At 47.4% G+C, this 23,744-nt stretch overlaps 1 protein-coding gene across 1 annotated transcript in view; it reads right to left on the bottom strand.

The window, feature by feature from the left end:
- Window positions 1-11,142, bottom strand: part of SEC14L5 (SEC14 like lipid binding 5) — a 45,518-nt gene extending 34,376 nt beyond the window's left edge. The window contains exons 1-2 of the mRNA XM_054589553.1: window positions 10,961-11,142; window positions 10,141-10,255 (exon numbers count right to left, since the gene is read on the bottom strand). Of these exons, the coding sequence (XP_054445528.1) occupies window positions 10,141-10,203 (63 nt within the window). The 5' untranslated portion in view covers window positions 10,204-10,255; window positions 10,961-11,142. The remainder of the gene's footprint in view (window positions 1-10,140; window positions 10,256-10,960) is intronic.
- Between the last annotated feature and the right edge of the window lie 12,602 nt (window positions 11,143-23,744).

Below are 23,744 nucleotides of genomic sequence, written 5' to 3'. Positions count from 1 at the left end.
ACAAGTGTTGATGGTTGGCCCTGGCCATGTAACTCACCTGGTTGGAGCATTGTCTGTACATATACCAAAAGGTTGCCACCCAAAGGGCTTCTAGCCCCGGGCAGGGCATGTATAGGAGGCAACAGATAGCTGTTTCTCTCTCACATCAATGCTTCTCTCTCCCCACCGCCCCCCCCCAACCCCCCCCACCACCCCGTCCCCTGTCTTTAAAATCAATTTTTTAAAAAATATCCTTAGGTGACAATTTAAAAAAAAAAACAAGTGTCAATGGTCTGGAGAAGCTGAGTCCCCCTGGCCTAAACCCACAAATCAAGGGCCCTTTGCCTTCTGCACATCACAGCGCCTTTCAGAATGAAAGGGTTCACAGGACACAACTTGTGTTGGAAACCAGCTCACACAGCTAGTTTTATCCCTTCCTAAGAGGCTCAGGTGCTGACTGCTGTCCCCACAAATCAGGCGAGTTTCTCCTGATGGACAAACACATGGTTTGGCCTCCTAAGGGACACAAGGCAATAGAAGGATTGAGTTACAGCCCTTCTGCCAGGCGGTTGGGAAGGGACACCCAAGCCTGCAGACTCAGAAGGGAAGCTGGTCCAAGGTCTAGCACCTGCCCTTGCAGAGCCTCGGCCGGGGCAGGCAGAGGCTGGTGAAAACCTCCGCTGAATGCCTCGCATATGCCCCACATCCCACAAAAAATCTGCAAAGACACACCTTAGCATGTGGAGATGGGGGGGCCAGTGTTAGGTAGCCCTGTACTCCTAGCTCAGCTGGGTAACTGAGCACAGCAGGCCCATCTATAAAGTGGAATAATTATAGATCCTCCCAATTAGCACTCACTTGTACCTGTTTCCTTCCTTTGTGAGTCACAACTGCTGAAGTAAGAAGTCATCAGACCCTGTCAGTGTGTTTGCTCACCTCCAGATCCCTGGTGCTTTGAAAAGTGCCTAGCTCATAGTTGGTACTCAATAGACATTTACATGATGAATGAGTGAATGACAGCTTAGCAGAGTTGTTAAGGGCATGGAATCTGGGGCTTGGGTTCAAATCTCTGCTCAGCCTGTGACCAGCTCTGTGGCCACATGAACAAATCATCAAGCTCTCAGTGCCTTAATTCATTCACTTGTTAAAAGGAGAATAGAAAAGTATCTACCTTGCTGAGCTGTCCAGGCAAATAAAGGAGTCTGTTTTAGTAAAGTGCTGAGAACAGAGCCTGGCACGTGGTTTGTTCTACATAAGCATTTGTTAAATAAATTTAAATTTTTTAAAAGGGTGAGATTCTATAAAGTACAGGAAAGCTATTTCTGCTAATCACTTGACAGCTGCTCCCTCCCCCTCTCCCTCCTTCCTTCCTGTTCTTCCTCATGCAAATTCAAAGGAAGCTGGAACCAGTAGCCTAAACCTTCCACTGCAAATGTGGAAAGAATAGCCAAACCACACTAAGATATTCTAGCCCAATATGCCACCTTTCCTCTCCGTGCTGCAAGCTGGAGTCGGGGCCCTGACCACCACGTGACCACCTCAAGAGCCTTCCTTGTCCGCCCACCAGATTCGCCTGCAAGCCTGGGAGACCGCAGGACAGACAAGCATCAGTGCTCTAGCCCTCCCAACTCTTCTTTTTTAATTGAGATGGAATTCTCATACCATAAAATGTACCCTTTTAAAGTGTACAATACAGTGGGTTTTAGGACTTTCGCAAAGTTATGCAACAATCACTACTATCTAATTCCAGAACATTTGATCACCCAAAAAGAAACTCCATACCCTTGGCAGTCACTCCCCAATCTACCCACCCCAGCGCTAGGCAACCACTACTCTGCTTTCTATCTCTTTGAATTTGCTTTCTCTGGACATTTCATATAATTGGAATCATACAATATGTGGTCTTTTGTGACAAGCTTCTTTCACTGAGCATCATGTTATGGAGGTTCATCCATGTTGTATCACATGTGAGCGCTTCATTCTTTTTCATGGCTGAGTCATGTCTGGATACCAACTCTTGACCAAGGTGCTTCATCAGAGCTTGGGAATGAGCCATCGGCCACCCGATGGCAGCAGCGCCGACCCAGCTGATAAAGGGAAGTGGGCATGGCAGAACCATGGTGCCACTCTTCTGTCAGGCTTCTGCAGTCACTGCCACATACGGTCTATATAAACAGCTATACCCAGATGGCCCTGTAGCTGAGAAACCCACTGCTATTCTAGTCACAGCCTGCTCAGGAGTCAGAAAGGACAAATACAGATGGTCAAAGGACCCTGTGGCCAGGGTACCCAGGCACAGTGAGGGACAAGTCTAGGGTGTGATAGAGTGACAGAGACTAAGCACAGGATTTAGATGCCGGCTCTGCCACTCACCAGCTGGGTGACCTCAACTCAACCTCTCCGAGACTCAGTTTCCTCAGAAAAAAAGGATAATAAGGATGACGATACCAACTTCATAAGGATTGCTCTAAATATTAAAAGGAGATAATATGTGTAAGGTATTATTACAACAACAAACACCACGTAGTAGATTTTTTAATGGATGTAGTAGAAATTTTTTTAGGGCAATAAATCAACAGGGGCTTTTTTTTGGCACATGGGTATTTGTACTTCTGCGTTCATAGCAGCAATATTCACAACAGCTAAAAAGTAGAAAAGAACCAAATGCCTATTGATGGATAAATGGATAAAAAAAATGTGGTCTTTCCATACAATGGGGTATTCAGCCATTAAAAGAAATGATGCTAAGTGAAATAAGCCAGACATGAAAGGACAAATAATGTATGATTTCACTTACATGAACTACTTAGAGTAGTCAGCTTCATAGAGAGAGAAAGTAGAATGGCGGTTACCAGGGGCTGGGTTGGGGGAGAGAGAAACAGGGAGTTAGTGTTGAATGGGTGCAGGATTTCATTTGGGGAGGATGAAGGACTTGTGGAGATGGGCAGTGATGATGCCTACACAACATTGTGAATGTAGTTCATACCACTGAACTGTACACTTAAAAATGATTGTAATAGGAAATTTTGTGTTATGCATATTTTACCATAATTTTTTTTAAAAAGAGAATAAACCATCTCCTAGGTGGATTATAGCCCTGCCAGAAGCATTGATCATGATTTGGGATAGGATAGCCTGTCTGTGTTTATTTGTTTATAGTCAAAGCCTCTGTCTCTATGTCTGTCTTCTTCACCACTAGATTCCCCAGTGCCCTCATGCAACATGGGACGCTGGAGACATCCAGCCAATATTTGTGGATGGATGCATGGAAGGAAGGAAGGAAGGAAGGAAGGAACGAAGGAAGGAAGGGAGGGAGGGAGGGAGGGAGGGAGGGGAAGGGAGGGAGGGAGGGAAAGGAAGGGAGGGAGGGAGGGAAAGGAAGGGAGAGAGAGAGAAAGAGAGCAGGTGCTGCGGAAAAAGCAGGAAGTTGGACCTCTCATCACACATATACCTAGAAGAGCAGCTCAAGCAGTACAGGTGCCCCCATCTGAGCACGACTGGGTTTCTGTCTACACCTGCAGGTGCACGGCGGCAGGCACACAGCCCAGAGGGTAACCTATGCCTGGGCACTGCTGTGCCTTGTCTACCACAGAGAGCTAAGTTCTGGAAGCTGCTTCATGCACAAGTGAATAAATGCCTGCAGCTCCCCTCTGGTCCTGACAACAGTGCCTCTGCAGCTATTGGCCAATGAATTATCCTGAACAAGACGCAGATGAACAGTGTTGCCTGTTTTTCACAGGTTCCCGGTCCTGAGGCTGCAGCATGGGCACAGCAGCATGGGCACAGCTAGCACAGCCAGCACAGCCTAGTGACTATTCGTTTCTGCTTCTGTCTGCTCCTCGCAAGACGGGTCCTCCCTTTGCCTGGCTGGCACCTTGTGTTCTCATGAGGTCACGCCATCAGAATGCCTAGCCTCTCAGGCACTGGGGGAGTCCACAGCCTGGCTGCCGAGCCCAGAAGCTGCAAGAAATCCTGCTGTGGATTTCACCCGTGGTGGGGAGCGGGGCAGGGGAACCCTCCTCCTCTGACACTCTCCCTGCTCATGAACTTCCAAGATCAGCTGGTACCCCTGATGGCTCCTAGGGGGATGAGGCGGGAGTGAGGCCAGCCCAGGGAGTCTTGACATTTAGCGGTATGTCAGGATCTTGATGAGAGGGAAATGCTATTTTAGATTTCCCAAGTGTCTCAGGAATGCGCCTGACTACTGCCACCTATGTTTCCCCATGACCTGAGATAGAAACCCCCATCAATGCACTTTCTGGCAGCCAGGGGATCCTCCTAAACCCCAGATCTGATCGTGTTCCTCCCCTGCTTAAAACCTTCCAAACTCCCAAAGTACTTGGAGAGATAAATTGATGCACCAGTCACTTTCTGACTCTCACTGGGACCCAACCTTACCACATCCATTTCTTCAGAGGGACAAGTTCAGCCCCCTGAGCCTGAGCACAGCTGGCCCTCCTCCCCTCAGCCAGGCTCTACCTGGCTGCCCTAAGGACCCTTGGCTGGTGACTTGTTCTTCCCCCATTACAAGTCATCCTTCATAGCATTTGCCTGGCAAGTGTCTCTCTCTCTCTCTCTCTCTCTCTCTCTCTCTCTCTCTCTCTCTCACACACACACACACACACACACACACACACACACACACACACACACTACAGTGCAAGCTCTGTGTGGGCAAAAAGGGATCATGTCAAAACAAAACCGGAAGACAGACATGGTCCCCACCTTCCTGAAGCTTACTTTAATGAAAAAGACCCATACAAATGAGTAAACAGGCAAATTTTACATAAACTTTCAGAATAATGATACATTCAAAAAGTACTAGGAATCAACTCTTTCATAGCCTCTGCATCTAGCCCTGCACTTGGCACACAGTGGAAACTCAAATATTTGTGGGATACTTACATGTATGTGTTCATGAATAAATGAATGCATAAACTAATGAATAAGGACCTAGTTTACTTCAGGGCCCCCTGCAATCAGAAGATCACCTTTCTGGACAGTGGATCGCCTCTGTTCTCCCAGCCCAAATCAGAGCACCACAGAGCCCTGTAAGCAATCCAGGGTGGAAAATATTGCTTCTCTTAATCTGTTAGCAACAGATCAGATGACAACAGGCTCCAGGGAACTAATTTAAACTCACTTGAATAAGGCCCCTGCTGCTTTATTAAAACTACATCCATAACAACAATTTCAACTGTAACTGCCCATGGCCTGGACTGCAAGGATTTACCTTCAGAGATTTCTCCTTATTAATAACACATTTGCTAAATTACAAGCTGTTTATCATCACAAAAAGCCAGGTCTTTAAATATTTTAACACTTAATTGCTGACTACAACCCTCACCTCAGCCCTTCCTCCAAGTGAAAAGCTTCCTGCTTAGGAAATTCTACTCCATGCCATCTTCCGTCTTTAGGTTTGCAGAATCTGAGGGGACTTGAAGCCATAGGGTTTTTGAGCCCCACTGGGACCTCTGGGCAGGAAAAAAAGAAAAAAAAAAACAACAAAACTGTGTCCTGGTCATTCCTGAAGCCGCAGAGGTGACTGGTACACAGATGTTTACTGATTATCAAGCCAGGATCCAGAATGTCTCGCTGTGAGCTCAGGCTATGGAGTCAGATTCTCTGAGTTCAAACCTCTGCCATTGACTGGTGATGCCATTTACTAAACATTATGGACTGAATTGCGGCCCCCCAAAAAAGGTTCCCCCAAGTACCTCAGAATCTGATCTTACTTGAAAATAGAACCCTTAACAGAGGCAATCACGTTACAATGAGGTCATTAGGGTGTCCTTATAAATCCAATGTGACTGGTATCCTTATGAAGAGGGAAATTTGGACACAAGAGCACACACACAGGGAATACGCCATGTGAAGAGGGAGTCATGCTGCCACATTCAAGAAACTACCAGAAGCTAGGAGAGGGGTCTTCCTTCCTGGATCCTTCAAAGGAAGCACAGCACAGCTGGCACCTTGACCTTGGATTCCTGTCCTGTAGGACTGTGGGACGGTGAGACACTAACTTTCTGTTGTCCTAAGCTATCCAGTGTAGTACTTTGTTACACAGCCCAAGCAAAGGAAGACACTGACTAAGGGACAGTCTCCTTAACCTCTCTGAGCTGCAGTTTCCTCTTCGGCTGCAGCTAAGGCTGCTATAATAGTGCCTTCCTCTGAGCTGGCCTAAAAGGCTGGGGGCACAGAGGGCTCAGTAAATGCTCCCAGGCTCTGTAGGTATCAGCTGCCCACCGAGAGGCCAAGGACTGCAGCACTTGGCTGTGCTCCCTTTTGCAGGTTCCTGATGGGGTACAGGCATTCTGGACACAGTCCTCATGGTAACTGTCCCCGTGGAACCACTCACTCAGCCCAGATGACACCCCCGTAGCTTCAGATCCTCAGCTCTGACAAAGAACAGAGTTCATGGTTGGGAAAGCAAGTTCTGGAGCCAACTGCCTGCAGTTAAATTCCCACCTGCCCTGTGTTCCCTATGTAGCTTTGGGTCATTCATTCATTCATTCATTCTGTGCCTCAGTTTCCTCACCTGTAGCATGGGGCTACCCACTGAACCTATCTTATGGGGTGGTTATGAGAAGCTCGTGAATTAATATTTGAATGGCCTCAGAACAGTGCCTGGGACCTGGGAAGCACTGTGTATGTGTCTGTTAAATGAAATTTAAAATAGAATCTTCCTAAACCCACCAAGTAACCACCACTATTCACACCAGGGATTTCTTTGGAAGAAATGTGTCCACACAAAAACTTATACATGAATGTTCATAGCAATGTTATTCACATTAGCCCAAAATTGGAAACAATCTAAATGTCCATCACTGATGAATGGATAAACAAACATGTCCATCCATACAATGGAATATTATTCAGCCATAAAAAGGAATAAAGTTCTGAATCATGCTACAGTGTGAATGAACCTTGAAAATATTATGCCAGTCACAAAAGGCCACATATTTTATAATTCCTTTTATATGAAATGTCCAAAATAGCCAAATTTACAGAGAGAAAAAATAGATTAGTGGTTATCTAGGACTGGACAGAACAGGGGAAATTGGGAAATGAGGACTAAAGAATACAAGGTTTCTTCGGGGGATAATGAAAACATTCTAAAACTGACAGTGACAATGGTTGCACAACTGTATAAATGTACTAAAAACCACTAACTTTTACCGTTTAAATGGGTGAATGGTGTGGTATATGAGTAAAAGCTCAATAAAGGTGTTGAAACAATAAATAATAATAGCAAATCTAATTAATGTTTCACAAGCATTAACAACATGCCAGGCCCTGTCTGGGCACCCATGTCCCTTCACCGAATTGTCACTTCAACTCTCTGAGGAGCCAGACCTTCATTATCTCCTTTTTCCAGGTGAGAAACCGAAGATAACCTAGAATCCATTCCCGACGGCTGTAGGCTAACCACAGTGGCCTTCAGGACTTAAGTGACCACAGTCCCCAGCCCAAGACAAGGCCTTTGTGTTCTGCACACAGGGATCCCCACAAAGACCCACACGCGCACACTTGCTGGTACCCACATTCAGAGGGAGCGAGGGCCCTCTCCAACCTTGGATATTTACTCTCCTCTGCTTGCCAGCATCATCTAAGCTCATTGTTTTGAACCAAACAATATAGAGGGCTATCGAGAAAGACGAAAGCAACATTCCCCTGAAATCCCACCCCTCAGAAACAGAACTCATGGCAAGGTATTTGGCCCAAGGAAAGAGACACCTATTCGTTGGATTAGTTAAATTTTTGAAATCAAAGAGAAAAATATTTTTTAAAAAATTTTTAAACTGGGTCTTGACAAGTTGCCCCAGTGCTATTTTATAACCAATTCCATGAACCCAATTTCAGTCTTTTATGTCATCACTGGGGGGCTTTTAAAGAAGTGAGGGTGACTTTGATTCTAAGTCAGTTTTGTTAAACAGAAAAACCAAAAGGGCCAGTTGGTCTGGTTACTCGGAAGTGGTAAAAACAGCTGAGTTCACCCAAAACTTCCCTGGCATCTGACCCAAACTGAGGGCAAGTGTTCAGCTGAGAAACAAAGACAGACATTAAGTGCAGAAAACCCCTTTTGTACCCACACAGCACACAAGTTATGTTGAGTTATGCAGCTATTTTGGGGACAATGATGTTTTGTAAACAGTCGGCAAAGTGGCTTTGTCAGGGATGTCACAGCAGTTTCGAGCCCTTTCACTGACAAAAACTGTACGGAAGATAAAGTGACATGGTATTTGAAAAATATGACTAACTTAAGTTAGAGTAGATCTAGATAACAAATATCTGAAAACCTTTGTTTCCTACTGTACCCACAGCATCTATACATCAGCACCTAGAGACTGTTAACAGTGAAGGGAATAAACCAAGACCTGCCTTCATTCAGGGACCACAAAGCCTACAAAATATTTGTAACAAAGTCCAAGAAAGGTGACACGAGTACATTACTAGTCCTATTAATATGGTCTTAAGTGCTGCAGACGTGTTTTATTTTAAAGTGCAACGATTGTAAATATTTTTGAGAATCTTAAACATGTTAAATTATATTTATTAAGCACATGCAGTAATACAAAATTATTAGTTGTCCCTGTTATTGTTTTATGCCTCCGCTTTATGGCAGAGAAAAGCAGGTGTCTGCACTGTCCCAAAAGGGTGGGGACACACAATATAGGAGCTGCCTGGAGCCTTAGAGGACAATTGCTTCTATTTAGCTGCCATTTATTGTCTGCTCCGTATGGACCAGGCCCTGCACTGGGTTGTACACACACACACACATATCTTTAGTCCTCATGACAACCTTATGAGGTGCATATAACCATTCACATTGCACAATTAAGAAACCAAGGTTCAGAGAAATTCAGTGATTCCCTGAAGACACACAGTCAGAGCACTGCAGAGCAGCGACAGGGATCCAGGGCTTCTGATTGCATGTTCCAGGTCTCTTTATCACCCACTGGTGTCCCATCCCAATTACAAATGAAGAAAAGTCACACAGCCATAGGCAACAACAAAAACAGTAATAAAAACAGTAATAGCATTTGATCTGTGCTGGACCCTGCATAAAAATCTTTACATACATTGACTCATTTAATCTTCAGCAGGATACCCGGATTTAGAAACTATGGAATCCTTATTTTGGAGATGAGGAATGAAGGCTCAGAGAGGCTAAGTAACTTGGCCAAGGTCACCCAGCTAGTCAGTATGCACCCTGCTTCATTTCTGACCTGGAACCATCTACACAGAACAGCACAACATGTATGGAAGACTCTAGTGATATTTTTTAATCCTTTATGTGACTATAAACATATATGTAAATAGAATCATAGAATAAAATCAGGCAGGACACACACAGAGGGTGTGCAAATGGAAGGAGGGCATGGGGGGTGGGGTGTTGTGGCTAAGATCATGACTCCGGAGTACCCCCTACGTAGACCTGAGCCCCAGCTCTACCTCTTTCTAGCCATGGAACTTAGGATCATCCTGTTACCTGTCTACCTTCAGTTAAGTGAAGCTAAAATGAGAATAATGTGAGCTGCTGGGAATTTTTAATTTTTAGGTATTGATTTGAGAGAGAGAGAGAGGGAGAAACATTGATTTTTGTTGTTCCATGTATTTATACATTCATTGGTTGATTCTTATATGTGCCCTGACCAGGGATCAAACCCACAACCTTGGCATATCGGGACAACGTTCTAAACAACTTAGCTACCTGACCAGAATTAAAGGATTAAATGGCAGAATATATGTAAAGACTTACATATATTCTTTGTATTTACTGTACACCCTCAGTGAATGGCTGCCGTCATCATTGTCATTACTGTTACTATCATTACATAAAATGACAGCAGTGGCTTAGCTCCTGACATCTTTGTTTTCTGTCAGAGGATCCTGAGACAAAAGAACAGGTAAACATCAACAGGAAAATAAAGACCCTGTGTTTTGCTCAGTGGGCAAGGATTCCAGAAGTTGTTTTAAAAGGTAGGATGTTCAGGCTGAGGGGTCACTGGTTAGAAGCTAGACCCACCACATCAACCAAGTAGCTCAATAATTCCTTCTGATCAAGGGATTGAGGGGCTCTCTTTCCTACCCATCATGACTGACCTCCTGTATCCCTCCAACCATCACACAGGGTCCAGAGAATCAGGGGCCACTCACCGCCATGACCAGCTCAAATGGGTACTTGTAGACACGAACAGGAGACTGGTACTTCTGCACCATGTTCCCACGGAAGCACCAACAGAAGCCACTCAGGTAGCAGTGAGCGGAAAGCCTGGGTGACAGGTGACTGGTGAGGTAGCAGCTCCCTCCGCATGAAGCAAGAACCCTATGCACTGCTCCCTCATGCAAAGGTAGGACAACCCTCTGTGGCCCCATCCACAAATCTCCCCAGCCCTCAAAGCAAGGTACTGATGTAATCCCCAAGTTACTCTCTGCCAGGCCTCAACACTTGCCGGATACATTACCCACTGTCCCAGATCACGCTCACCATCCAAGAGAAATCAGTACCCCCAAACATTCCTTTGCCCCCACCCCTTCACATGGAGGCTCCCAGAAACACCCCTCATTGCTACTTACATGGAAACACACATATTGGCAATTCTCATACTCCCACAATTCACCACCCACACACCCCACAGCTCGTCACAGATGTCCCCCAAGAATCACTGTACCTTCTCTCCCATTTCCTCCAAGATACCTTGATACACACACAGTCTTTACCAAACTTCACATGCACTGTCTCTGTCTCACACACACTCATGCACGATTCTCCTCCCACATGGAACCACCGTTGCACACGCACTTAACTTTGCACACACACTCAGCTCCTGGAGTATGCACCTAACCAATGCCACACACACACACACAATTCCTTTGGAGCACACAGACGCCCACACACATGCACTCATACACCAATGCGCACATGCACAACCAAATACAGGCATGCACACACGCATGTACACACAGGCCAGCTCACCCTCGCCCTTGGAGTCTTCGGGGACGCAGTCCCGAGGTAGTGAGGAGCTCAGCCCGACAGCGATCCGTAGCCGCCTGGCTCAGAGCGCAGCGCCTGGGGCAAGGCCGGACTACAGCCGCCAAGCCTGAGGAGTCTATCCTGGCCGGTCAAGGGGGACCTGCGGGTCTGGAGACCTGCCCCGAGGGAGCGCTCCAGGACCCGGGACAGCAGAGATCCTGGGCCGGTCCCGCCCCTGGACTGGCCCCGCCCCGGAATGGCCCCGCCCACGCCCTGTCACTGCCCGCCCAGACTCCCCAGGCTCCCTGCCCTGGCCACGCCCCAGTCTCAGCCCCTCCCCTTATTTTATGTCTTTTGTTTGACCACGCCCCCAGCCCAAGTCTTCCTCCAAATTGGCCTCTCCTCGGCTGCGCCCCGCCCCGATACTGGTCTTGCCCTTAAAGCACACTATCTCGCGAATGGCCCAACCCCAGGAAGACCGAGTCCCAAGGCTCCACCCCCAGGCTAGCCCTGCCCCTAGGCGAACTCTTGCCCCGCCCAACCCCGCCCAACCCCGCCCATCCTAGTATAATTTACTCTGGGCCTCTTAATTCAGGTCAACCTGCTGCTTGGGCTCTGAGCCCCGCCGGTCCCACTGGCCTCACCCCAGAGCCCTTATGACCCTGGCCTCAGATCCCGCCCATGTATCATTCATTCACTCTGCAAACATTCAAAGAGCACCTACTAAGTGTCAGGCATTTCCAGGCTCTGGAGAGTCATCAATGAACAAAATAAACAAAAATCCTTGCCATGGTAGAGTTTACATTAAATAAATAAGGCAGATATATAGTATGTGAGATGGCAAAAAATGCCGAACTGAAAAAATAAGCAAAGGAGGGGTTCAAGAAGCAAGTGGAGAGAAGGTACAATTTAAAACAGGATGCCTCCGTGGGAGGGTGACATCTGTCCATCATCCTCATCCAAACTCTCACAGCCCCTCCCAGGACCCCCCGGGGACCCAGCCTCCCTTCCTTAAGCCCCTCTTTCCTCTCCCCATCTGTCCAGCCTGGAGGAACCTAGAAGCTGGCTCTGGACAGTGTTGTCATCATGCATTCATTAGGCATTTACGGAACACTTTATTACGTGCCAGCACTCGGAGACTTCATTCATTCACAAGGGGGAGCCAGACAGACACACATGCCCTTGCATAACCCAAAGTCCTGGACTGGAAGTGTTTGTGCAGGGAGGAAACACACACTCGGTTTATCAAATATACCTTTTCACCCTATGATACCCATCCCCTGTTTTCTTCCTAGCTAGTATCACATTCTGTAATCATCTTAATTACTCATTCATTTTATTTATTTGTGGGTTATTGACTGTCTCTTCTGGAAGAATTGGGGGCTTTGCAATGTCAAGGACCATGTCTGTCTTGTTATCTGCTCCCAGGTCGGCAGGACCTTTTTTTTTTTAACTACAGTTGGCATTCAATATTATTTTATATTAGTTTCAGGTGTACAGCAACAGTGATTAGGCAATTACATAATTTATGAAGTGATTCCCCCGATAATTCTAGTACCCACATAGTTAATACAATGTTATTGACTATATTGCCTATGCTGTACTTAACATCACAGTGACTATTTTGTAACTACCAGTTTGTACTTTTCGATCCTTTCACTTTTTTCACCCAGCCCCCAAACCCCTTTCCCATCTAGTAATTCTCCATTAGTTCTCTGTATCTGCGTCTGTTTGTTCATTTATTTTGTTCTTTAGATTCAACATAATAGTGAAATCGTATGGTATTTATCTTTTTCTATCTGGCTTAGGTCCTCAGGATCTTACTGGGGACCTGGCACACAGTAGGGCTTGATTGTGTCTTCTTGGTTAGGGTTATCGAGGATGGAAATGGAGCACAAAGTTCCCATGCCTGCCACAAGGTGGCAGCAAGCAACAGTCTATGGTTCCTGGGTCTCCCTGCGTTAAGAACTCCGGAGATGGGTCCGGCGATGTTTTGCTGTACCCCGGCTTCATCAAGGAAACTCGCGTGCTTTTCCTGGATGTCAGTGCAGATACGTAGTGAGCATTAACACTTGGCTATCGAAAGGCATTAAATTGTCAGGAAAGTAACTACAGAGCTAGATGTTTACGTACTTCTGGAAGGATGAGGCGACAAGTCTGTACCAAACTTTCCAGCTTCTAAGACTCCCTACAGCAGTGTATGTATAAATATGCAAATTCCCGGGATCTGCTGGATGCAGGGGATCCCAGGATACTCAGAGTAAAAGCCGACCCTGGGGAAGGAGGTGGTGCTCTCCTAAGTGAGGAGCTCATAAGAGCTCCTCCCAGATGTGGACGTGCTTCCATTCCCATTCATTCGTATCCACCCAGGCTGAATCTTCCTGGCCACCCCAACCCACCTGTGTCTTCTTTGCCACAAAAGGTGACCACTTGGGGGAGCAACGGCAGGTGTGAGAGATAAAGCCAGTGGCCAAGAAGAGCCAAAAGGAGCCAAGGAGAGCTTCTGATATTGTAGAAAAGGCTCCAAGTTTCCTAGATCTATCAGCACCTGCCTCTCTCACCCCAGTCAATGAGGGCATGATTCCAAAAGAGGGATGGGGTGTGACAGTGGGTGGGTACAGAGAGCTCAAAGTGAAAGCTGGGGCCCAGTGGGGAGTGAGAGCAAAACTCCTCCTGCAGCTCAAGGGGAGTGACATAACCCCACCACCCACCATGTGTTATCTGTTATGACCACTGTTCTACCGATTATTCCTGCCATCTATTGAGTACTCACTGGCACTTGCTGTACCAGGCGTTATTCTAGGTTTTACAAGCATTCACATATTGAATCCCCAAAGCAACCCCCGTAGTGATGAAAATATTTTGGAACTCCATAGAGGTGCTGTCCCACATTGTGAATGCACTAAATGCCACCAAATTGTACACATCAAAATGGTTAATTTTATGTTATATGACTTTCACCTAAATTTTTAAAAAAAACTTTTTCACGTCACAATTATGTTATTCTTCATTTTAAAGATAAGGAAATTGCCCTGGCTGGTGTGGTTCAGTTGGTTGGAATGTCATCCCATGCACTGAAAAGTTGTGGGTTTGATCCCCAGACCTAGGTTGCAGTTCTGTCTGATCGGAGCACTGTGGGAGGCAGCCCATCAATGTTTATCTCTCCCATCTCTCTCTCTCCTTCTCTCTCTCTTTCTCTCCATCTAAAAGTCAGTAAAAATATTTTTTAAATTCCAACTTTAAAAATAAATAAAAATAAAAACAAGGAAACTAAGGCACAGAGAGGGATGAGTAACTTGCTCAAAGTCATGCAGCTAGTAAGGAAGTCAAAGGCAGGACTTTCGTTCTCCACAGCCTTCTTTCCTCGGGGCTAGAACTAAAGTACAGAATGTGATTTCCCAGCCTGAGCTGAGCAGATAGCAGGCATCCTGGCCCTGGACTGAGGAGGTGTCAGAAGGATGGAGTGATTGAGGGAATGGCGGGAGCATGAAGTCAGTCCCAGGGGCTGGACCTCCAACCTCTTCCTACTTGCTGCATCCTACTTACCCAGCGGGAATGACCAAGTCAAAACTGCCCTTAGGTGAAGTGTGTTTTGAAGACTCCAGAAACCACGTCTTTGAATACCTCCCCTGAACACAGGCCACTGCCACAGGAAATTCAACCATTAGTGATGTGCTTATTTGAATAAAACACTGGGCCCAATCCTAGCACAGAGGTCCCGGAAAGGTGTCCTGCGGGGGAATGTTCTTAGTTGGATAGCTCAGTGTGACACCAGGAGCAGGTGGGATGAAGAGAGGATGAAGTGAGAGGGTCCAGGGTCCAGACCCTTGCGGGACACAAGTGGTCCTAGATCTGGGCCCTGGAACACGTACGGGCCAGGAACAGTGCTGACGCTGAAGAGAGCAGGGCTTTTTTTTTTTTTTTTAATTGTATAAAAAACACATAACATAAAGTTACCATTTAACCAATTTTTAAAAGATCTTATTTATTTTTAGAAAGAGGGGAGGAGAGGGAGGAGAAAAACATCAATCATTTGTCTCTTGTATGCACTCCACAACCCATGCGTCTGCCCTGACCGGGGAATCAAACTGGCGACCTCTCACTTTGTGGGGCAACACCCAACCCACTGGACCTCACCAATCAGAGCCATTTAACCAATTTTCAGTATACAATACACAAGGTATACAACCAGCACCACCAGTTTCAGAGCATGTTCGTCATCCCAGCAGGAAACTCGATCCCATCAAACAGTCACTCCTTACTCCCTCCCCCAACCCCTGGAAACCCCCAATCTGCTTTCTGCACCAATCTCCTTTGTCCCAGGGCTGCTTCTAGGTTCCTTCTTCCTCCTCAGAGCGGAGCTCAGAGGTCTCTTGGCTTTGGAAACCTGGAGGGTCTTAGAGGTCATTGGCAAGAGAGGTGTGGACAGGTGTGGACAGGTGTGCGAGTTGTAGCCTGCACAACGCAATGCAAAGGTCCTGCTCACTGCGCAGCTTTGATTGAGCAAGAGGCAGACTCTGGCGGAGCCCAAGGGGCTGTACAGCCAACCCCCACCCACTTTGAACCCCAACCCACCTCCAAGTTCAGTCATTTCTATAAATGCTGATTCACTGCTTCTAAACTCCACCTGGAGCTGTATGTGCAGTCAGGGTCCAAAGTTGAGTAAAAGGCCTTCTAAGCCCTAGGAGCTCTCAGTGGGGAAGGAAAGAGGTAGGAAGAGGGGGGGGGGGGCGCAGGGGAATCCGGTGGTGCTTGGGAAGGGGCTGGGTTGCAGGGTGGTGAGCAGTGGGTGCTGGAGTCAGGGTTGCCTGGGTGTGGGTTCTGGCCCTGCCACCTTCCAGTATCTCTGTAGTGTATGTGGCCACAATATCTCCTCCTCTTCTTGTTGCTTTTTTAAAAAGATTTTATTTGTTTATTTTTACAGAGAGGGGAAGGGAGAAAGAGAGGGAGAGAAACATTGATGTGAAAGAGAATCATTGATCAGTTACCTCTCACACGTGCCCCATCCAGGGACAAACCTACAACCCAGGCACGTGTCCTGACTGGAAATCGAACATCGAACTGCGTACTCGTCATTCTGCAGGATGACACCACACCAACTGAGCCACACCGGTCAGAGCTACGATATCCCCTCCTTTAAAATGGGGGTGACATGGAAATTATTCAGCCTTAAAAAAGAAGAAAACTCTTTTTTAAAAAAATTTTTAAAGATTTTATTTATTTTTAGACAGAGGGGAAAGAAGGGAGAAAAGGAGGGAGAGAAATATGAATGTGTTGTTGCCTCTCACATGCCCCCAACCGGACACCTGGTCCGCAACCCAGGCATGTGCCCTGATTGAGAACTGAACCGGACCTTTTGGTTTGCAGGCTGGCGCTCAATCCACTGAGCCACACCAGCCAGGGCTAAAAAAGTTTTATTTGTTGATTTTTAGAGAGAGAGAGGAAAGGAGAGAGAAAAGCTTCGATTTGTTGTTCCACTTATTTATGCACTCATTGGTTGTTTCTTATATGTGCCCTGACTGGAGATCAACCTGCAACCTTGGTGTATCAGGATGACACTCTAACTAACTGAGATATCCCACCAGGGCAAAAAGAAAGGAAATTCTGACAGATGCTACAACACAGATGGATCTTGAGGACATTATGCTAAGTGAAAGAAGCCAGAAACGAAAGGATAGTTATTTGTATGGTTTCATTTATGTGAGATCCCTAGAGTTGTCAAATTCATAGGGACAGAAAGTAGAATGGTGGTTGCCAGGAACGGGAAGAGGGGAAATGGGGAGTTAATATTTAATAGGTGTGGAGTTTCAGTTATGCAAGATAAAGTTATAAGGATGAATAGTAGTGATGGTTGCACAAACTGTGAATGTACTTAACACCACTGAACTGCTCACTTAAAGTGGTTAAGTTTTCTGTTATGTATAACGTACTACAATAATATTAAAAAACCACATTGAAAATTTTGAAAAATAGGGGTAGTGTCAACTTGGAGGGAGGGACAGTCTCCCATGGGATCCTGTTGAGGGATTGGCATGTGAGACGGCGCAATGTAGGAAAACGATAACTCGGCTTTATTGAGCGTAATTCTCACACCATACAATCCACTCATGTACAGGGTACAAGTCCATGGTTTTCAATATAATCACTGAATGCTGCAGTCATTCCTTGGCAAAGGCCTCTTCTCCATCCTCAATTCACGTCACTCTAATCTCTACTTCAGTCAGTGGTCATATAGCCTTATTCTCTTTTCCATATGCCTCTGTGTCTCAAATCTCCCTCTGCCTTTCTTTTATAAGGACATCTGCCATTGGATGCAGGGTGCACCCTCAATCCAGGATGATCTTACCGTGAGATCCTTAACTTAATTACATCTGCAAAGAATCTTTTTCCAAACAAGGCCACATTCCCAGGTTGTAGGGGGTTAGGATTCACACCATCCGCCCACCGCAGAGCCCACCTTGCCACTGTACCCTGGATTGGTTAGCACCCTACTCCCCTTACCTTCCCCATGACCCTCCCAGCCCAAAAGCCCTTCCTCAGGCCCTGATCCTGTGCACTGCGGTTACTTCAAAAGCAAAGCCTTTATCGCTGAGCACATTGGGGAGGCCAGGCCAGGCCAGATGTAGACCGAGTCCCCCTGGTTGGAAGGGGGATGTGTCGCCGGTGCCTTTTAGCAGACTAGATGTGACACCAAACCCCATCCCAGATCAGGTCCTCTGGAAGCTGCTTGGAGATGGGAACAGAGATGGGAACCAGCAGAAGGAGAGGCAGGGCTGTGCTGCAATCAGTCAGAGGTCTAGGAGAACGAAGACTAGACACTGTGTGGAGCCTGGCACTCTAACAGGAAGAGGTCAGCTCAGGCCATGATGCTGCCCATGAAGCTGGTGGCAGATCAACGGGCAAGGCAGGTAGGGGGTGGCCACAGGCACCCATAGCTAAACTCAGTCCTGTCAACAGAGCAGATCCCCAAGGGACCCCCCCGAGTCAGTCCCTGAGGCCCTAGCTGTTCAATCAGACCTCCAAGTTGACTACCTGGGGCAGAGGTCAGGGTCCCAGAATGTCCACTTCTCCTTCATGCCTGATCCTAGGTTGACTCTCTGAATCCTCTAGTACAATAGCAACCAGCCACATGTGGCTATTTAAATTAATTGAGTATGAATATTTATTTATATAAATAATAGCAAATATAAACAATAAAATTAAAAATTCAGTTGCACTAGTCATATTTCAAGTGCTCAGTAGCAATATGTGGCTAACGCCTCCCATATATATGTGGACTATTTCCATCGCTGCCGGAAGTTCCATTGGACAGGGCAGTTATAGAGTCACCCAGACCAGCAGAGGATGAGCTCTTTATGGGGAACAGGACAGATTGGGCTGGGTGGAGGTGGAGGAGGGATCCCGGGCCAGGAGGAGGGGGTGTTTGTTCAGAGCTGGCTTGTGTTGACTCATCAGTCCTGGAGGCCCGGGCCAGGCAAGGGATTAAGCCTGAGCCCCTGAGCAGAAAGTGGTCTGGGAGGACAGCCCATGGGGGCCTAGCCGCCCAGGTCATGGGCAGGAATGTTCGACCTCAGCAGAGAGAGCGGGCAAAGCGCCCAGGCAGACCCAGACTGAGGCAGGCAGGTAGGAGGGCAGTCACCCAGATATGGGGCAGCTCTTTTTAAAATTTTTATCTTTTTAAGATTTTTATTTATTTTTATTTTTTTACTATATATATTTATTGATTATGCTATTACAGTTGTCCCACTTTTTTCCTCCCCTTTATTGCCCTCCACCCTACACCGCCCCACCCACAGCATTCCACCCCCCCACCACCGCTTAGCTCATGTCCATGGGTCCTACATGTAAGTTCTTTGGCTTCTCCATTTCCTATACTATTCTCAACCTCCACCTGCCTATTTTGTATTTACTATTTATGCTGCTATTCCCTGTACCTTTTTCCCCATTCTTCCTCCTCCCCCTCCGCTCTGTTTTACTATTCATAGTTTTTGACCTTCTTTTTCTTAGATAAGTTCCTTTAACATTTCATATAATAAGGCCTTGGTGATGATAAACTCCTTTAACTTGACCTTACCTGGGAAGCACTGTATCTGCCCTTCCGTTCTAAATGAGAGCTTTGCTGGACAGAGTAATCTTGGACGTAGGTCCTTGCCTTTCATGACTTTGAATACTTCTTTCCAGCTCCTTCTTGCCTGCAAGGTTTCTTTTGAGAAATCAGCTGATAGTCTTATGGGAACTCCTTTGTAGGTAACTGTCTCCTTTTCTCTTGCTGCTTTTAAGATTCTCTCCTTATCTTTAATCTTGGGTAACTTAATTATGATGTGCCTTGGTGTGTGGTTTCTTGGGTCCAATTTCTTTGGGACCCTCTGGGCTTCCTGGATCTCCTGGAAGTCTATTTCCTTCACCAGATTGGGGAAGTTCTCCTTTATTATTTTTTCAAATAAGTTTTCAATTTCTTGCTCTTCCTCTTCTCCTTCTGGCACCCCTATGATCCAGATGTTGGAACATTTAAAGTTGTCCTGGTAGTCCCTAAGCCTCTCCTCATTTTTTTGATTTCTTGTTTCTTTATTCTGTTCTGGTTAAACGTTTATCTCTTCCTTCTGCTTCCAATCGTTGATTTGAGTCCCGGTTTCCTTTCCTTCAGTGTTGGTTTTCTGTATATTTCTCTCGTTCACTTTGCATAGCCTTCGCTTTTTCCTCCATTTTGCAACCATACTCAACCAACTGAGTGAGCATCCAGATTACCAGTGTTTTGAACTGTGCATCTGATAGGTTGGCTATCCGTTCATCGCTTAGTTCTGTTTTTGGAGCTTTGATCTGTTCTTTCATTTGGGCCATATTTCTTTGTTGGGGGTGGGGGGTGTCTGTTACATTTGACAGGGCAGAGCCTTAGGTATTCGTCAGGGCAGGGCAACCCAGGTTACTGTGCTGTGACGCTGTGTGTGGGGGAGGGATCTAAGAGGGAACAATGAGTTTTGCTCATCTCTCAGCCAGCTTTCAGTCACCTGCCCCACTACCCACAAGCAAATTGGGCCCTTCTAGTTCTGATTCTTGGGTGGGTGGGTTTGTGTACACTCTAGAACCCTGTGGGTCTCTCCTACAGGCTCTCTTGTGAGGCTGGGAGTTTCTCCTGCTGCCACAACCCCCTCAGGTTTTTACCTCGAGGGATTTTGAAGCTTTCTTTTCCTGCACTGGAACCCTGGATTGCAAGGTCTGTCTCTCTCCCCAGCTGTTCCTTCCAGTTTATCTGCATGCAAATGTGGGGCCTGCCTCGTCCTCCAGCTGCCACCTTACTACATGTCCTCTCCTCCCCAGCTGCCCGTCTCCGCCCCTCCTACCGGTCTAGATGAATGTTTCTTCTTTAACTCCTTGGTTGTCAGACTTCCATACAGTTCAACTTTCTGGCAGTTCTGGTTATGTTTTGTTTTTAAATTTGTTGTTGTCCTTTTGGTTTTGCAAGGAGGCAAAGTGTATCTATTGATGCCTCCATCTTGGCTGGAAGTCTCTATTTATTTTATTTTTAGACAGAGGGGAAGGAAGGGAGAAAGAGAGGGAGAGAAACATCAATGTGTGGTTGCCTCTCAAGTGCCCCCCTGGCCTACAACCCAGGCATGTGCCCTGACTGGAAATGGAACCGGTGACCCTTTGCTTCACAGGCCAGTGCTCAGTCTACTGAGCCACACCAGCCAGGGCAGCTCTCTTTTAAAGCACGAATGGCAAAAATGCAACACCCACCGGTGGCCCACTTCCTTTTTTTCACTTACTATACCCAAGCTTCCTTCCTTGTGAGGCTATATGCTCACCGCATTCCCAACCCCTGGCCACCCTTCCAGACTATTGCAGTTTCATCAGTATGAGCTACCCCCCCACTGATGGGCACTTAGGTTATTTCGTTTCTTAAAAATGTGGTTATCTGCTTGCTTTTTCCTCCCTTTCTCTTCCCAGACTGGGAATATGAGGGCTGTATCTTGTTAGCTGCTGTTACCCCAGGGCTAGGGATACAGTAGGCGCTTCATAAACAGATAAGTACATGCGTGGGACACTGAGGAAAAGAGGTGGAGATCCTCCCTGGGGTGGGGAAGGAGCCTGATTCCCATGGAAATGTCAGTTATGTGCAGAAGGGAAGATGATGAGGGAATTGGGGGTCCCTCCCTCCTCACCCGTCTGCCCTCAGTCTGTGGCCTGGAGGCTTTCCTCACAGTGTCCCCAGGTCCCTGCTCCACAATTTTGCCTGCCTGGGCTGCTCTGTCACTGGGGACACAGGACAGGGGCCATCTTCTACCCACAGACAGTCTCAAACATATACTGTCCCCCATCACTAACCTGGTCCTAGTCCTCTGCAGCAAACTCTCTGAGGGCAGGAACCTGTGTCTGTTGTGCTTGACCTGTATCCTGAGTGCCTAGCATAGGATCTGTCACATAGTAGGTGCTCAATAAATATTTAATGAATGAATGAATGAGTATTCATTTCTCTCCTACCGTAGTTCTGATTCAGGACTTGCTCACGCTTGGTTGGTTCTCCTCTGGGACCTTCCCTGCGACCACCACTGTACACTGACCCTCTTGTTCATGTGTTTACTCATTCATTCATTTAACAGTGACATTGAGTATCTACTCTGTGCCTGGTGCCCTGCTGGATGGTGGTGAAGGCAGGGACAAGAGCGCTGGCTCAGACTGTAGGGTTTAAACCCTGCGTCTTCTCCTGGACAACTTGAGGAGGCATGTGATGTCTTGGAGCTTCAGTTTCCATGTCTACAAACTAGGGGGAGGAAGAGGGCCACTTCTTCATCTCCATTGTGGCGATGGTTTCCTCGTTGGGTGCTTATGTCAAAACTCATCAGATGACACACTTTATTTTTATTTTATTATTATTTTATTTTATCCTCACCTGAGGACATGCTTATTGATTTTAGAGAGAGGGGAAGGGAGGTAGGGAGAGAGAGAGGAAGAGAAAAAATGATGTGATAGAGACAGTGACCAGTTGCCTCTCAAACACCCCCCAACCTGGGACCAAACCCGCAGCCTAGGCATATGCCCTGACCAGGAATCAAACCCATGATCTTTTGGTTTATAGGACAACACTCCAACCAATGGAGGCACACCAGCCATGACAGATGACACACTTTAAATATATGTTCTTTAGTGTATGCTCATCATACCTCAATACAGCTGGTAAATATAGTACCAATTCTCCAAGACAAGCACTTAGACAGGGCCTGGCACACAGTAAATGTTCAACAAAAGTGTTTGAAGTCATTATTGCCTCTCTGACTTCACTGAATCCTTTCAAGACCCTACGGTGCAGGTGTCAGTGTCCCCCTTTGGCAGACGGAGAAAACTGGTTCAGAGAGGTGAGGACATGTCCCCAGGATGATACAGCTGGGAAATAGAAGAGCTGGACTTGACATTTAAGCTTTTTGGCTCTCCTTCATTTTACAGGAGAAACTGAATTTTAAAAAGGTTAAGCCACCTGCCTAAGATCGCACAGTTGGATGTACGGCAGAGTCAGGATTCAAAACCAGGTTGGCTTAAAGCTAAAACTTGATTTGATTTTGTGTTCCGTCCCTTGTGACCTGGTCTGTTGCTCACTCAGGACCCCAGGCTCAAGAAGAAATGGAGTCCTAACCTCCTGACCTGGGCCATCCCCAGGAGCTTTCACATCCAGGACACTGGCCCCAGAAATGCAGCCGCGCTGGTCTGGGCAGACGTGAGCCCTGGCAGGGCCCTGTGAGGCAGGCGGGGCGGGAGGAAGTAGGCTTGGAGAGGAAGTCGGCTTAGGCGTTGAGGTGAGGACTGACGGGAGTTTTGGGGTTGGGCAGCCGGTCCTGCGGGGATCCCAGGCCTGGCAGAGCCCGTCTGGCCCCACCCAGCTCCATCCACTCGCTGCCCTGACAGCGTGACCCCTTTCCTGGGAGGTCCTCACTGCCTGGTCTGAGAGGCCCAGGGACGGGCTTGAAATGAGGTGTCCAGAGATGTAGGACGGGTTGTGCTGGAAAGCGGTCCAGCGTTCACAGTGAGGCCTGGATCTGTAAGATGGACTGACTGATGGGGCGGTAGGGCTGGATCAGAATGGGCAGCAGCCTGTGGGTGGGGCAGGGCTGGAGAGGCCCCCTGCTGAGCCAAGGGTTAATCCACCAGGGACTGGGTCCTGGGGGGAGGACCAGGGTTGCCAAGGGTGCCTAAGGCTCAAAGCAGCAGTTAAATAACCATTGGAGGGGAGCCATTTCAATATTTTGATAACAGATAGAGCTGTCAGGCACACAGCATATCCAGGGAGAGCTGCCAGGGGGTCATCCAAGCAGCGGCTCCCTGGGGGCGAGGGCAGCAGGGTATGGCTGTCTGGCAGGGGTGTCCCCAGAGGGTGAGCCCAAGGCACATTCTTGGGGAATGACTCAGGGGCAGGCAGAATGGTGACTCATCACGGACCCCATCCTGTCCCTGTTGCCAGGCCCCAGCCTCCCCTCTGGCCCCAGTCCGGGCTGTGGGTAGCTCACCAGGCCCCCAGGACCGAGTGTGAGTCAGCCCATCTTGGCTGGAGGGCCAGCATAATTTTCCATGCCTTGCATTGTTCTGCTGGAAAAGTAAATATGTGTTACAAAACACAGGGTGAAGCTAGGCCAGCCCCCTCCTGTCCCTTTGGTAGGCAGGGAAAGAGAGGGGCCTCAATGCCAGGTACACTGGCTCTTCTCCATTTTCCAGATAGGAAAACTAAGGTTCAGAGAGGTTAAGCCACCTATGCAAGGTCACACAGCTGTACTTGTGGCAGACCCAGGAGTTAAACCCAGGT

The sequence above is a fragment of the Pteronotus mesoamericanus genome, unplaced genomic scaffold, assembly GCF_021234165.1.
Source record: "Pteronotus mesoamericanus isolate MK-2021 breed Mesoamerican mustached bat unplaced genomic scaffold, CSHL_Meso_final scaffold_167, whole genome shotgun sequence".
In the NCBI taxonomy this organism is placed as follows: Eukaryota; Metazoa; Chordata; class Mammalia; order Chiroptera; family Mormoopidae; genus Pteronotus; species Pteronotus mesoamericanus.
This window is presented reverse-complemented; position numbering and strand designations above follow the sequence as displayed.